The sequence below is a fragment of the Heteronotia binoei genome, chromosome 6 (assembly GCF_032191835.1).
Source record: "Heteronotia binoei isolate CCM8104 ecotype False Entrance Well chromosome 6, APGP_CSIRO_Hbin_v1, whole genome shotgun sequence".
NCBI lineage: Eukaryota > Metazoa > Chordata > Lepidosauria > Squamata > Gekkonidae > Heteronotia > Heteronotia binoei.
Genome location: NC_083228.1, coordinates 112292488 through 112309017, shown reverse-complemented (window position 1 = coordinate 112309017; position 16530 = coordinate 112292488). Strand labels below are relative to the sequence as shown.

At 39.6% G+C, this 16530-nt stretch overlaps 1 protein-coding gene across 1 annotated transcript in view; it reads right to left on the bottom strand.

Annotated features, from left to right (window-relative positions):
* Positions 1 to 481: 481 nt before the first annotated feature.
* Positions 482 to 16530, bottom strand: part of GMPS (guanine monophosphate synthase) — a 49935-nt gene continuing 33886 nt past the window's right edge. The window contains exons 8-16 of the mRNA XM_060242372.1: positions 15374 to 15525; positions 11258 to 11431; positions 10115 to 10220; positions 8026 to 8141; positions 5830 to 5955; positions 5238 to 5353; positions 2894 to 3024; positions 2254 to 2426; positions 482 to 1090 (exon numbers count right to left, since the gene is read on the bottom strand). Of these exons, the coding sequence (XP_060098355.1) occupies positions 989 to 1090; positions 2254 to 2426; positions 2894 to 3024; positions 5238 to 5353; positions 5830 to 5955; positions 8026 to 8141; positions 10115 to 10220; positions 11258 to 11431; positions 15374 to 15525 (1196 nt within the window). The 3' untranslated portion in view covers positions 482 to 988. The remainder of the gene's footprint in view (positions 1091 to 2253; positions 2427 to 2893; positions 3025 to 5237; positions 5354 to 5829; positions 5956 to 8025; positions 8142 to 10114; positions 10221 to 11257; positions 11432 to 15373; positions 15526 to 16530) is intronic.

Genomic DNA, 16530 nt, shown 5'->3' with positions numbered 1-16530 from the left:
ATTTTATTAAAAGCAACATTTCCCATGCCTTTATAAAGCATTTAACAAAACTGACAGAAATAGCAGAAACAACTGGTAAGAATTTTTTTTAAAAAATGGAATAAGGTCACAAAGATTATGATGGTTACAAAGCAGATTTCTAGTCACCCAGATTTTGTCTAAGCAACAAGACACTTTTTCAACTGTATACATAATTCATATCTGTCTCTCTTTAATGTACATTAAATATAGATGTCACTCGATGGTGGGAAACTGCATGCTTTTACATTCTTAACAAAACCTATTTTTTAAAAAAAAATGTTATGGAGGAGGGAAATAAGGGCAAAAGAAAAAGGGGGGGGGGAATGAAGCTGTTAAATGAGCTGTTTAGGACTTCCACGCTTATTGCCATGGGCTTAATACTCCAAATGATATGGAACAGGGTTTACAATACACAATGAACAAATACACATTAATTCCACAACTCAACAATACCCACTACTCCATTTGGCAAAATATTTATTTATAATAAATCTGTTTCAAAAGCAATTGGTCACTTTTTTTTCCATTTTACATTATTAATAAGCTCTAACAATGGTTTTGGTAAATGTAAATAAACTGTCTCTTTTTACACAGTATACAAAAAAATTAAAAAGAGACAATGAAATAACAGTAACAGTAAAAACACGTGGTGGGCGGAAAAAAACAAAACAGGAATAAGACCCCAAAAAACCAAGGCAAAGCAATATGAAATCTATCTGCACAAAGGCAACACTGCCCTAATTACCCGTACATATCCTCAGCCCCACTTACCTTATTCCCCCGCCCCACCCCCACATCATCACTCTTAATTTGCAGATTATTTTCCAGGAGAGAAGAAAAAAAAATCACATGTGATGTAGCAGCAGCTCCAGTCACTCTTTTCACAGTACTGCATGTCAACACTGGGAATGGTTTTTCTGATATAATTTAAAACTGCATACAGTACTTTCATTGAGGGAGAAAATAATTACTCCCACTCAGTTGTTCCTGGTGGTTTTGAAGTCAAGTCATACATCACCCGGGAGATGCCAGGAATCTTCTTAATCTCTGTCACCATCTTCAGCACAACCTATGTTTAGAAACAAGCAAACAAAAAGGATGGGGAGATTCATGACAGGGTCCTCATTTATAAAAGAGGGAGGCTCATGTCTGGATTGTTTTATAAACTATGTTATATAAAAGTAGCATAGTTCAGTCAGCCCCCCCAGAAAGGAACACACACACAGAGACTTTTTAGGGAGGGGGGGTTCAGTGAGCACCAAAGAATTAGTAGAGGAGATGTCACCATTTATTACAGCCCCTGACTCACCCCAATTTCCCTGCCCCTTCCTTAGCCCATTCATTTGCAGGACAAAACTGAGAAGCAAACTTAAGCACACCTACTTAAGCTTGTACCATGAAACATGGACTTCCACATAAACAAACAAAGGCTAGATCATCTACTTTCCATGGTTTCCGGGTTCAATCCACGGCATTTCCAGTTAAAACAGTGAATAGAACAATACACAATGTGAAAGACTTGAGACCCTGGAGAGCTGGGGCTACACGTATTTATTTGCTAAGTGCAAAAGCATAATAAACTCATGCTTTAACAGAGCTGTGTGCAGACATATGTTTTCACACACAGAATATTTATTTATTGAGGGTGTTTGAATTCTGCCCTTGTTCAAGCAGCTCAGGGCAGCACACATTATCCTCCTTTCTGCCATTTAATACAACACCCTTGTGAAGTAAATTATGCTGAGAGAGAATAATTGGCCCAAGGTCACTCAGTAAGTTTCGTGGCAAGTGGGGATGAGAATGCAGGACTTCCCAAGCTTAGATGCACACTGTAGCCGGTACAGTGTTAACAGACTACAAAAGTTTCTTTGCAGATTCTTGACTGGCAAAAAAACAGTAATCAATGAACAAGGCACATATAACAATTCACTATTCAACTAGTAGGTATTACTTTAGTAGGTATTCAACTAGTAGGTATGACTTTAGTCAATGATGTGTGATAGCTTTCAGCTTCATATTTTTTCATTGTAAATGAATTGAGTCTCCAATGATATACTTTCAAACAGCCTTTCTTCAAGACTTGCTATACAAAAGGGATTTCTTTCAATGTTAAATGACAATTTCAGCACTTTAAACTCAATGTCTTTAAAGAGGGACAAAGCCTTAAAAATCAGCACAGGAAGAACAAGGGGAGTGGGGGAGCACCATTAATCTTGTTTCTTTTTACTTTACCTCTTCTGGTATCTCATTTCCAGGAGTTGCTGCAATACCAGTCATGAAGTCACTAGTTATAAAGGTCCGAATGACAACTGATCTTTGACAGGAAGGCTGCTTCTGTAGGGGATCTCGATCAAAATGCAATGGTGTTAAGATGACTGGCATCTGGCTGATTTTTCCAGCATAACCTTCAGAGAAAGAGGAAGATGGCTACAATTAATAAAGCATAATACAGTGCCAGGACAGACAGTGCTCCAAGTATTGCACAAAAGCTGCCTTTGTTTAGAGAAAAATGTGCAAAAGCAAGGATAGAATTTTAAAATATTCATGTCATTGCACTCTAATATACATTCTTAGCCGCTAATACTGAAATTGTCATATCCTAACAAATTCAGAGGCAGGTTTCTATAAAATAAGGATCAGCTGTACTAACCTTTGTTTGGCGGTTTGAAGAATATGGAACTGATACCAAAACAAATGTCTGTAATGGTTTTGAATGTGAAAGTTTTTTTTTTCCAGCAACACATTTTACTAATCAAAACGCACACACAGCCACTTCCAGTGGGGAATCTTGTGCTAGTCTGATGCAGCAAAAATTAGAAAAGCATTTTGTGGCACCGTAAAGACAAAAAAAGATTTATTGCAGAAGACTCACCAGATTCCCTGAGAATATTATGAGCCTCAAAATCAGCTTGCCGCAATGTGCTAAGGACTCCTGTCGTCAGGAAAGTGGGAGTAACATCTGTGGGAGGTTCTTTGACTGGTGGGCCAAAGACATAGACAACTCTAGGAAAGCAGAAAATGGAACAATGAACTGTTTGTTTTATATCTAAATCAATAAAACATAGTCCCAAGTGACTGTCTCTCTATTCCAGCAATGCATTTAAAGATACTGTCAGACAACGTGATGGTATTATAAGCTCCTTGATTTAAATCAACCATGCAAAGGATCCGGGTACATTGTTCAGCTATACACTGGGCTGCTTCAGATGTAACGTCAACACAATCTGCAGGTTCCTATTATTTCAGATATGACAAACTCTAATATGTGTGGTGGTGGTAGGGAAATGGTTCATTTAATTTATTTTACTTCATTTATTATCCATCTTTCTCACTAAGCCTCAAGGTAGATTACAATATTGTACAACAATGTAATAAATACCAGTACAATATAAAAATGCAATAAAACTGAACCAGAGTTAGAGAACAATGAAAACAGTATGATACATCCAATGAGCATTGCAATATAGGGGGAGGGGGGGAAACTGCCTAAAAGGCAAAAAGGCAATTAAAAATAGAACGATATCACTTTGACAGAAAGTGCCCTTTCTGCAGATTTTCTATTTCCTGCAGATTTCCCTATTTCTTTTATAAAAAACGCCCCAATGAACAACTCCATGTTTGTGTACTCAGAAACAGTAGTGGGGTGGGAGTCTTCTGACTGTGTCAGGTTTGACATTCCACTGGATGGGAGCTACAACAGAGAACGTATGCATATGCACACTTAATTAACTCTGAATATGAGAGGGGAGGAGAAAGAAACAGTGTGACAGCATGGAGCTCATTCACATCTGAACCATGACACATTTTCTAAACATTTGTTACTTCCAGTGTAATCCTATGGATAGTTATGCCCATCTAAGGAGTGCACTTGTTGGGGGTGGGGTTCTATTTAAATTGGACTGATACCTTGGTTACATTCACATGAAAAGTTTTGCAAATAAGAGGCTTGATTCCTAGGACCAAACAATGAATATAGAGCATATATAGTGGGACACTTCTATGTTAAATAGTATTTTTAAAAGGCATTAATATATTGTTCTATTGTTCTTTTTCCCCATATATATATATATATATATATATATATATATATATATATATATATATATATGAAAAGCACCTTGTATATTTATATATATATTTGGCTATTGGGAGTGACACCCAATTTTTCAGAATACTGGAAATCTTATCTCAAAAAATCCCAGAAATATTAAGGCCAACATTTGAAGGCTCCCAAGCCTGTTTTTCTTCAGTTTTACAGGTTTTCTGGACAATGGGAGGGAAGGATGGCCAAGGAAGGCAGGTCGCCTAGCCAATGGGAATAGATTTTAGGGAGATCACTGGAACTGTTTGCCTGTCATTATGATTCTCACAAAGTAACTCTGATGCTTGATTCCATTTCAAGACTAGTTTTTTTTTTTCTAGTACTGCAAGCTTTTTTTAGTACTGCTTGCTTCTGCTGCTCTGGACTTTGCCTTGGATTTCTGCTGTCCATCTTGTTCTCTGCCAGTGGACATCTTTAGGGCTGGTTTGCCCATAGTGGACTTTGTTTTAAAATATTATTTCAAAATTTTGTTTCGTTTTGCCTGGGCATGTTGTAGTGAAGAAGACACTTTTAAAGCCCTTTCTGATTATTTTAAAATAATTAAAAATAATTGTTTTGTGCTGTTTTAAAGAATTTTCCAGTTTGACGTTGGTTCTGTTGGGCTTGCATAAGCCCTTGGTTCTGTTGGGCTTGTTGGTTCCATTTGCATTTAGAGGCTTTTAGCCAGTGGTTGCTTATGTGTGGTTGGCTACTGGCTTCTTTGCCCTGGAGAAAATATGGATTTCTCCCAAAAATAAACAAAGGAGACAAATACAATGGGTGGAGAAACGGTAGCTTGGATCCTTTGACTAGGCAGGATTAGGTTCCCTCAACTTTGGTGACATTTTCTTGAAAAATAGCTACTCCATTCTACTGGAAAGAGCTGCCCCCCACAAAATTTCAGAATTCTGAAAAATCCAAATACAAATTCCAAAACAGTATTGGAAATCTGAATAATCCTGAATACTGATATAAATATCCTTCCCCAAATCTGAAATATTCTGAATTTTTTTCCAGACACATATCCTTATATGTAAAGAAATTCCTTCAAATAAAAGATAGGTAAATAACTAAATAGCAGGGTTTTCTTTTTTAATTACTATGTGTGTGTGTATATATATATATATATATCTACCGATTTATGTTGTGACACATGCGTGGTATAAGTCTGGCTAGGAACATAAGGGACTCCCAGTGTGGAGCATCTTTACTGGATATGCCACACACGTAGCTGTAGGAACGGCAATCACCCTGGAAAACAGCAGGCAAAAAAGTCAACTGTTAAGAAAATAATTTAAAAATTGGGTTTTCAACGTTATTTAAACAATGGCATCCCAAATTTGGGAACTATATTAACTAAACCAAATGATGCTCTAACTCTGTAATCGCATAACTGTAATTCTGAGCATTTAACTGGCTGTGTGTTACCCAGGACAGTTTTGGAAAAGCTGAATTAAGATGCCATATGTAAACACCATGCTACTAGCTTCCATCAGCAATGAGTAAAGGCATAGTCTCCAACAGCCTTTAACTGCTACTTCTGATCTAGCTATCTGAACATCATGCAACATGGTGTGGCTGATACTACTGAAGCTTAATAACGTATACAGTTCTGTGTCTTCAAATGAAATTTCCAACCCATACTCAACGGACTATTTAGAAATATGAAATCCTTCACATCTATAGAAACAACTATACCTCAAATCATTCTGATTTACTTTACTAACCTGGACTCCCACAGTTTTGATTGGCAGCAAGAAGGCATTCAATGAATGTAGACTTGTGATTTGCATCAGTTTCTCCTGGTCCTCATCAGTTGTGCAACTTTTGACTCTTTGCAACAGTGTATGTGGCTGGATAGCAAAACAGAAAGTGATACATAAGCATTTCAAGGCTTAGCACTCATGTTACATGAATTGTGTCTTAGCAGGAGTCAATATTCCCCACAGATCCTGGAAAACAGAAATTCTCAAACAAAGAGGCCATGTACACATCTAGTGGGTGGACTAGGCAGACCAGCATCTCAATACGTTGGAGTGAGCACATGAAGCAGATTTCTACTGAATCATACATCTTAACTCTGTGCTGCCTGCTCTGACTGGCAGCGGCTCTCCAGGTTCCTGGGTAGAGAAATATCTTTCCAGATACCTGCTACCTGAATGGAGATGCCAAAGACTGAACTGAGAATTTCTGCAGGCAAAGGAGGTGCTCCTCCTCTGAATCACAGCCATTCCCCTGAAGTCAGCTGAAGGTGTAATTACAATTGTTTCTATATTTATTCATTTATTTGAAATATATATAGCCAGGTTTTTTTTTTTTGTAGCAGGAACTTCTTTGCATATTAGGCCACATTCCCCTGATGTAGCCAATCCTCCAAGAGCTTACAAGGCTCTTATTACAGGGCCTACTGTAAGCTCTTGGGAGTATTGGCTACATCATTAGTGTGTGGCCTAATATGCAAAGGAGTCCCTGCTACAAAAAAAAGCCCTGTATAAAGCCCATACTCACAGCCAAAACTTGCCCTCAAGGTGGATTACTATAACAAATGACAGCAGATTAAAATACAAATACTGATAAAAACAACCAGAAAAAAACCTTACAGGGCCTTGGCAACAATAAATGTACAATAAAATCAGCTAAGTACCTTGTAACAATAGATAATCATCATTAGGAAATATACAGCAGAAGAATAAACCCACACATGGGCAAATTACAACCACTCAAAAGCAATGCTGGGGGAAAAATTTCAACCTGAAAACAAAAACTCAAAAAAACCCGGTACCAAGCAAATGGACACAGAGAGGGCATTCCACAACCAGGGCACCATGACTCAGATCGTCACATCCCTTCTAGCTGCCCATTTCATTTTAGTAAGTTGGGTCGGGCAGGAGCGCTTTAAATGAGCTCAGTTGGTGGGAAGGCTCAGATAAGTGCATGTGGTCTTTTAAGTACCCTGGATTCCAACTGCTCAGGGGTGTAAAGGGTCTGCAAACAGACAGGCAGCCCATACAATTTGTTAGAACTGACAAAGAATGTTCCTTGTAACTATTATCAGTGAAAAGATGGGCTGCTATCCTTTTACTAAATTAAGCTTCCAAATGGTCTTCAAAGACAGCCCCCGGTAAAGCACTGCAGATCCACTAAGTACTGTACAAAATATAACAAAGACATGCCTTGAAAGCAGGTGTGCTGTCTAAATAACACAGATACGAAAGATAAGGGGTAAGGAAACAAGCTGATAACTTTTAGAGGGGAAAAATGAAGAAATCAAGATGAAACAATGTAAGGTGGGGGGAATGAATTTTGCAATTTCTGAAAAAAGAATGTTGTTTTTATTTTGATCTCAACTATTCACATCCTGAATGTGTTATAAAGTGCCTTGTTGAAGTCTTAGGTGGCATTCTAATATATCTTTGATTTGTATATTTTCCTATATGCTGAGCTGCCCCAAGTGCTTTCGGGCTAAGGAATGAGATAAAATTTGATTAAATAAATTCAATAATAACAAATGGTACAAGAGCAGAAACTGATTAACATTGCACTGAAATGAAGCAATTAAGGCCTTATGAAGTTCAGCAGCATTCCAGGGTACCAACCAAAGGTCTTTTGCACCCCTTGCTTCCTGCTCCTTTTAATTGGAGCTTCTGTGGGCTGAACTGGGGACTTTCTGCAAGGAAAGCAAGTGATCTGTCACTGAGTCATGGCAACTTCCCAGAAAAAATATTCAATAACACTTGCTGTGCTCTTTCTTAGAGGGCCTTATTCTAGCAAAGCATGGCAAAATATAGAAGCAACTCCCCTAAATAACTGGAACAAAGGATAATTTTGCCATATCCATTACTATGTTCATATGTGAATGTGTAGCCATTAAATAATTTATTCCTGACCATCTCATCTTCTAAAAATCAAGTACTATTACTTACTTTTTTAACACTAGCAGAAAAGTCTGCTATGATTTTCAAAATGTTGTTGGTTTCAGGGAAGTCTTTGCAAACATATGGTTCTTCAGCACATATTACCCGAATTGCAAGGCCAGGACCTGAAACATAATATCATATAGCACCACATGACAGTAACCCATATGTAAATGATGAAATTTTATTTCACTGAAGCTAAGTAATTGAAATTATGAGCATTATGACTATTCTGGTTGGTAGTGAATGGCTTAGCAAATGACACGAAAACTGTAAGTTAACATCTGCATTACTGACCTACAGTCTAATTCAAAAGAGCTTCATGAACGCTCTTATTATGTTACTTGGAATAAGGCCTGTTGTAAGGAAAAATACAACAGGCTCTATAGAGAAAGAGGCTCTGGGTGAGTGCCCCCCTCCCTGCTGTCTTCCCATCTACCCATGGTGGCCGTTTTCTGTAGAGAAATTGCTCTGACTTCAGTTTTCCATCTCCTCCCTGCCTTCCTGCAGCCTCTATCTAGAAAAAAATACAGCCTTTCTTCACAGTAGGGACCAAAACAGCTTACAACATTCTCCTCTCCCTCTTTTTGATCTACACAACAACCCTATGAGGTAGGTTAAGCTGAAAATCTGTGACTGGTCTGAAATAATCCAGTCAGCTTCCACAGCAAGAACTTCGGTCTGGCAGATCCTGCTCTGAAGCACTGACTCCTATGCCACACAAGGCTGTCATGAGGGGCTGCTGCTTAACAGTAACAAGCAGCCAGGCCTAAGGCAGCCAACCTCCACGTGGAGCCTGAAGATCTCCTAGTATCACAACTGGACTCCAGACAACAGGTAACTCTCCCAATGGAGAAAATAACTGCTTTGGAGGGTAGATTCTATGGTGTTATATTCAGCTGAGGTCTCTCCCCTCCCCAAACCCTGCCCTCCTCAAACGTCACCATAAAATCTCCAGGAATTTCTCATGAACCTGTAACTGGCAGCCCTAGTCAGGACTGGCCCCAAGGAGTTCTCCCTCAAAGGGCAAAATAGACCTGAAAAGGGCCTCCACCCACTGCCTTTTACTGACAGAACCAAACTTGGTTGCTTTTTACTGAGAACAAAGGTTGGTTGCCTAGCAACAGCCACAGTCTAGCAGTTTCCCCAGTCCTCATCTGTTCTGGGGCTGCAGTGGGTGGGGGAGAGTGTAGTCAGAGAATGGTATGGGGAGAAGGACTGACTGGCAGTTCACAGGCCAATCACTGATGCACACACCACAGCCAATGGGAGAGCCAGATTTGGCCAATTCCATAGGGGATGGATATATATATATGTGTGTGTGTGTGTGTATACATAACACATACACATATATAACTAGAAAAAGAGGAAAGGCCTGCTGTTTCCTTTCTGACCTTAGGTTGGAATGTATGCACAACAGTGAGTTCCTGACTGTTATTAAATATACACAAAAAGGAAAGACATAGATTAAGCCCAGCAGGCATTGTTCTTCCTCCTTTCTTTTCTTTTTCATCAGTACTCAGGCACCTCTCTTTTTCCTGTTATGTTATGTTTTTATTTTGTTTAATCTTTAATCATTTAGGGAAAGTCTTAACATGCTAGGAGAGGCCCTAACATTATGTTTGGTTCTTCTGGGGGCTCTGGAGAAGGTCAACATGTACCTCTCTCAAGCATTTATCTGTTTTGTCTGTTTATATATAGCTCTTTACACAGTGTTCAGACTTGGTGGTTCAGGCAATCTTTATAGTAAAATTCACTATTATCCCCTTACTACAGATGGATGGCACTGACATTGCCCTAGCTCTGGGCCAAAGCAGTTTGAATAGGTACATCACATCTCAGGCTCTTTTACCTCACCAGCTTACACAGGAATCAGAGGAGAAAAAACTTTTATAATAAACTGCTATCAGCAAATGTTGTTAATCCTTCTTATATAACAGCACAACATAAGGAGCCCCACTAGACCAGAGAAGTGGTCCACCTAACGCAGCCTCCTCTGGATGTTGCATCTCAGCACTGGTATCCAGCAGTTTACTGCCTCTGGAGGAGGAGGTTCCCTTGAATCATCATTGTTAGTAGCCATTGACAGATCTTTTACCTGGGAATGGATGTCTCGAGACCAGCTCTTCAGGCAGACCCAGTTCTCTCCCAAGCACCCTGACTTCATCCTTGTGGAAATCCTTCAGTGGTTCTATTACTTTGCCCTGTAAGGAAAAGAGCAATCTGTATTTAAGACCCCTCTTGGAAGCCACTACAAACTAGAAGAAAGCTGCTTAATGGGCAAAACAATTTCGAATGTAATGCAGCCACATAAAGCTATAATTTAAACCATGCTTTGAATGCCAGTTCAATGAAGTATCACATGAACTAAGGTAACAATGAAGTGATTCAAAGAACTCAATAAGGAGACTTAGTAATTGCTATCATGTGATTGTGTGTGTATCACATACATTCACATCTATATGCATGCCACAACATTCAATAGTTGTTTTGGCCTCCTGCCATCTAAGCAGGCAACAACAAACTCTGGCTTGCACTTAATATTGAACCTTACATTGTGCTGCAGGTTAAACCTTTTTCATTTATTCAGTCTAAAATGCCTTCAAAGTGTGGCCATATATATATATAAAAGTCACCAATATATTATTTGAACATGATGTCCCAAATGCCCAGCATTACGCACATGCGGCCAGAAATAAAGTGCACCCATCCCTGTGTTTACTCGTTTATATAAAATATACTTCTACACCCATTTTTCTCCTGTCCTGACACAAGTTGAAACCTAGGGCAATTAATAATATATAAATTAAAAATTAAAATGGCAATTACAACACAATTAACAAAACAGGAATATATAACCGGCAGAGGCTGTGACCGTCAAAAACATGGATTCTTAGTCTTTTGTGCTCTCAGACTCCAAACCACTACTCAGCTGACTTCAGATGCTATCTTAAACAACTTGGTTTGGCATCCTTTCTGGGAAGATATGGCAGCTCTGGAAGGCTGTTTCAGAGCACAAGGGCCATGACTGAAAAAGTTAATGTCTGGGCCACAAGCGATCCTACCCCAGCCAGGGAGGGAACTTTGAAGACCACAGGGTAGAGACGCCACATGGCACATGTCAGAAGAGGCAGTCACTCCTGTGTTTAGTAGTAGATAGAATTTATGTGGACATAGGCCTGTGTTGCTTATCAAATTCCATTAGCTTTTGAGAGACCTTGAAAAATTAGGTTCTGGTTACCTCTTCCCTCAGCTTTCTAATGAGTTCTGTGTCATTGTGATGAGTCTTGATGACTTCAGCTTTGCCACTAGCAACAACGGAAGCACTTTCAATGAGATCAGGCCTCAAAGTTCCCTGAGCGAGGAAGACTTCTTCAGGTTTTAGGTTCATTTCTCCAATAACTTCATTTGCAATCTACAGTAGGGGAGGGGATGAGGAAGAAGACAAGAAAAGTATATTGCTCTGTTATCAGATATCTAAACCTGTAAAGTATAAAGCAGGCTTTGTTTACCTTCATGAATTGCAGTCCTAACTCCATTGATGGAATATCTGCAGTTACTCCTCGGGGGGTGGGGGGATCTAACCTGACTCCATAAACATCTGCTCTATTTGAGCTTACTCTTATTGTAACAGCAAATTTTGCCATGGCCATGAACTACACAACTAAAACAGTGACTTGCCCATAAAGAAATGTAAATAGAGAGGAGTTTGCAGAAAGGATCTCTGCTGCCTATCCCCACCTGCTACAGCCATCCAATAAGCCCTTGGAAATCAAGATCCTTGAGAACAGCCTGGAGCCGCAAATGGAGGAGGGAAAGTATGTGAGCGGGAAGTGACTTGAGCCTCTACATGCAGCCTCACTGTGCCACATTCCTCATGACATATTCCTGGGGCTCCCCCCGACCCTCACAAGTGGCATTTAGGTCCTAGGGAACTCCAGTGTGAAAGGGGAGCTAACAAAAGATCCCTCCTGAGATCTTTGCTTTGTTTACGCTCTGTTCTTAAAAGTCAAGCCAACACATTGCACGACAGTGCAGTCTTATTAATTTTTCACTATAGATATACTACTACTAAGCTATGCTAATGAGAGATGCTATGCCGGAGTTCACCACTTCATATCTCAAAACTGCCTTGCTCCTTATCCATGAAAGCATTACAAGGAGAGCTGCACTTGCAAATGCTCTTCTCTTGTAAGTTTAAAGCAGTCATTTTTCAATGTGTGTGTGTGTGGGGAGCCACCAGTGCAATTGCAGTTCAACTTTCATCTGGCAGGAAACCTTTGCTATGCCTATCCAGAGGGATTCTCTGACATGTGAAAGGTAGCTAGCTAAGCTTCAAGTGCTCCAAATGAACTTGGATAATGTGAGCTTTCTATCCTCAAATAGCTTGATTCATTGATGCTTAAACCCAAAGAGGAGGTGGGGAGCTCGCCAATCTCTTATGCTAATGTAGAATTTTTCTTTAGGCCCTCTCTTCTTTATGTAAAGATAGAGATGAATGTTTAGCATTTTATTCACTGTGTTACTATCACATTTTCTATTTGCACTGAAGTGTTAATGCAAACCTGCTCATCATTTTCAGTTGATACTGCAATAACTGTGTCTTAAGAATTTGTTCCAGCTGCAACACAAACCTCCTTCTAATAATGTACACAATCATTTACAGCTATTTAAGAAGCAGGAATGGGTTCAGGGTTAGAAAGAAGCCTAAAGAAAAATGCTGCAAGTACTACTGATTAAGCTGTTCCCACTGCATTATAACAGGGCATTTTGAATTTACAGAATAGTGTGGATAGTTGGTGACCCCTACTGGACAAAACACTGGACTTTATTTGAAAGCATGTTTTATTTAACTAGTATTAACAAGCTAACTTTCCTGATAGCATGTAAACATACAACTATCAATACTGGGCTTACAGTATAATCCTATGCACAGCTACACTCTTCTAGGCCTAGTGGTTTGAGCTCACTGCCATGAGGCAACACAAGCCCAGAGGCTGCTAGAACAGATGGTGAAGGGGGGTGGAGGGAGATGCAGAATTGTTCTAGTTAAGCAGCAGCATAGAATGGGTAATCCTGGCTCTCATGTTCAGATGGAGCACTTGAAACTACTGGATTTTCACATCACAGTTCATGTTCCAACCAAATCTCTGATCAAGAATAGATTCACAATGCCAGTATTTATTCAGAAAATGTATATGATGCCCTTCCAGAGAACCTTCTAGAGACTGTTTACAAAGTAAAACATTATAAAATGTCTAGCTCACCAGTTAAGATCGGCCGCACAAGCACTGCCCTCTGTGATTCCGCTTTCAGAGGTAAAGCAAGTGGCAGCCAAAAAACAGGGTTTTTTCTGTAGTGGCACCACACTTGTTAAATACCCTTCCCCTTGAGCCTCATCAGATGCCTGCCTTTGTTTTCTTTTAGGCACCAGGCCAAAATATTTGTTAACTTAAGGGTTGATCTTTCTTTTATCACTGTTTTAGCCTGAAAACTGTTGTTTTAACACTGTCTGTTTTTATTACTTATATTTTTATGTTTTTGAGAAGGGCTGTAGCTCAGTGTAGAGAGTCTGCTTTACTTGCAGAAGGTCCCAGCTCCAATCCCTGGTATCTTCAGCTAAAAGGAGCAGTGAGTAGGTGATGTGAAAGACCTCTGCCTGAGACCAGAGAGCTGCTGCCAGTCTGAGTAGACCAGGGGCGGCCAACGGTAGCTCTCCAGATGTTTTTTGCCTACAACTCCCATCAGCCCCAGCCAGCATGGCAGATGGCTGGGGCTGATGGGAGTTGTAGGCAAAAAACATCTGGAAAGCTACCGTTGGCCACCCTTGGCGTAGACAATACTGACTCTGTGTATTGCCAAGAGCAGAAGAGTTGTTTTTTATACCCTGCTTTTCTCTAAGGAGTCTCAAATTGGCTTACAATCATCTCTGTTTTGAGAGAACTGTGACTAGCCCAAGGTCTTCAGATTAGAGTATGCCACTCTTAACCATTATACCACACTGGCTCTCAGGCAAAAAGGTTCTTTTCCATGAAAGGATCCAAGGGCAATAAGCTCACCAGTTGCGAAGGAAAAGGGCTTTACTGAACTCTTCATAATAATGAGATATCAATAAGTCACAAGAATAAACAGAGAGTATACCCAAGCCCCTGCTGCTAGAGGAACCTTGGCTCAAGCTAGACCATGGAACAGCACTGAGCACACCAGCCAGCACCTGGAGTTTGCCTGCTGTCATTCTTCAAGGTTCTTGTACCAGAAGGAGCATGAGTATATTCTTCTGTTTTATTCTCGTGACTTGTTAATATTATTATGAAGGTTCAATAAAGTACTTTTCCTTCACCACTGATGTGCTTATCGCCTTTGAATCCCCTGGCTGAAAAGCTTTTTGCCTCTTGGCAATACACCCTGATGGACCAAGGGTCTGATTCAATATAAGGCAGCTTCATATGTACACATATACTTATACCAGGCTGAGGATTTTTAATTGCTGCATTTCAATTTGAACTTGAACTAATAGTTTTTTTTAAATTATTTGTACTTTGTAAGATACCTTGGCCAAGTTCCTGGATAAGCGGCATAAAAATGTTCTAAATAATAAAATCACAAAATAGCATAAAATAGTTTAAAAATAACAAACGATCAACTCCCTTAATTAAACAACTGGGTAAAAAGAGAGTTGGCCTGTCACCTACACTCAAAAGTAGGATAAGTGCCAAGCAAGACTCAAGGGGAAAGGAATTACACAGGTGAGGATGCCATCACTTAAAAAACCCCACCCTTCTTTTGTTGCCACTATCTGCAGCACATATCTGCAGCACAGAGAGCAGGGCTTGTGAAGAGAAATCTTAACTAGCGGACTAGAAGAGTTGGATTTATACCCCGACCTTCACTCAGAGCGGCTTACAATCTCCTTCCCTTCCTCTCCCCACAACAGACACCCCCTGTGAGATAGGTGGGGCTGAGAGACCTCTTTGAGAACTGCTCTTAAGAGAACAGCTCTCAGAGAACTGTGACTGATCCAAGGTCATCCAGCTGGCTGCATGGGGAGGAGTGGGGAATCAAATCCGGTTCTCCCGATTAGAGTCTGCTGCTCTTAACCGCTACATCAAACTGGCTCTCTACTGGATTTAACTGGTACATTGAACACCTTTGTGACAAAGGTGTCACCAGCATCTGGCACCAGAAAAATGAGATGGCTAGCCTAGGCCATTCTAGTAAGGGCATAATAAGGCATTAAAAAGTCATAATTTAATATAATTCTTATGAAAAACAGAGTATTCATATTAATGGGAAATGTTTATATAGATTTGCTTTTAGGTACATTAAAATTAAAACTGCTACTGCTTAAAACAGATACCTTCACAAAAGTGTCACCAATAATTTTTCTTTTTTCCTCAGGACTAGTAGTCATATTCAATGTTTTACTGATCCTTTTTCGTGGAGTTCTGTCTTCCTCAGAGATAGGCAGGGTTGTCGTACCATTATAGAATGAATGAGCCGCATTTACCACTGCACAACATACAAGATTGTTTTTGATGAGAGAAATTCCAAAGATTTCTAAGATGCTCTGAAAATAATTCACTCAGGCATTCTTTTCTACTAACAGCATCTGGCACTAAAAAAAAAAATTATTCTAGCAAGCCAGCAATTTGAAAACATAACTGAAAGACCTATATCTGCATTAATTGCAAACTATGACATACATATGTTTATACATTCAAAATAGCAATATAACAATTTAAACTGTAACCAGCCATTACACGTGATATAACAGATATTACAGGACTCTTTTCTTCTATGATCTTATGTCAGTGTTCCAATAAGAGCAGTTTCCCTCAGCTCCAGGCATGAGCAATCAATGCCTGCTCCCTAGAGCTGAGGGAAAGCCAAAAATCTAAGTTCTAGAATTTTCTGAAGAGAAGCACAGCGCAGGTGCAGTAATCCCTAGTGTGTGGCCTGCATAGAGACCACAAAAATGATCCAAAAGCAACACTGACAGAGAAGGCTTAAAATATATACAAACATGGAGGAGTGGAGATAACTGGTGTTGAGTATTTGCAACTACAGTTATGTGCAATGTTCCCTCTAAGCTGCAAAGTCTTGTGAGCAAAACGTCTACTTTGTGAGCTACTGGCACTCACAGATGTTAAACCCACTCTCAGAACTTCAAGAACAGAATGGAGAGGGGAATTGCTGAATTACAAACTATTATGAAACTTGGAACAAACACCTCCCCAGGACTGAACAGAGTTGTTGTTTTGTTTTTTAATCTCATTACATATGCTAAACCCACTTTCACCAAGTATGGTGATATATCCACAGTATTCCAATGTACTTCTCGTTTAGGATAGTGTATCGGAATAATGCTTTTGTACTGACATACTCAAACAAGGGATATTGGCTGTTTATCTCATTACATATACTAAACCCATCTTCCACTATTTTTAATGTATTTTTTCGTAATAGCAAACTGGAATGATGAATATATTTGTTACATGTTAAAAGGTAAATTAG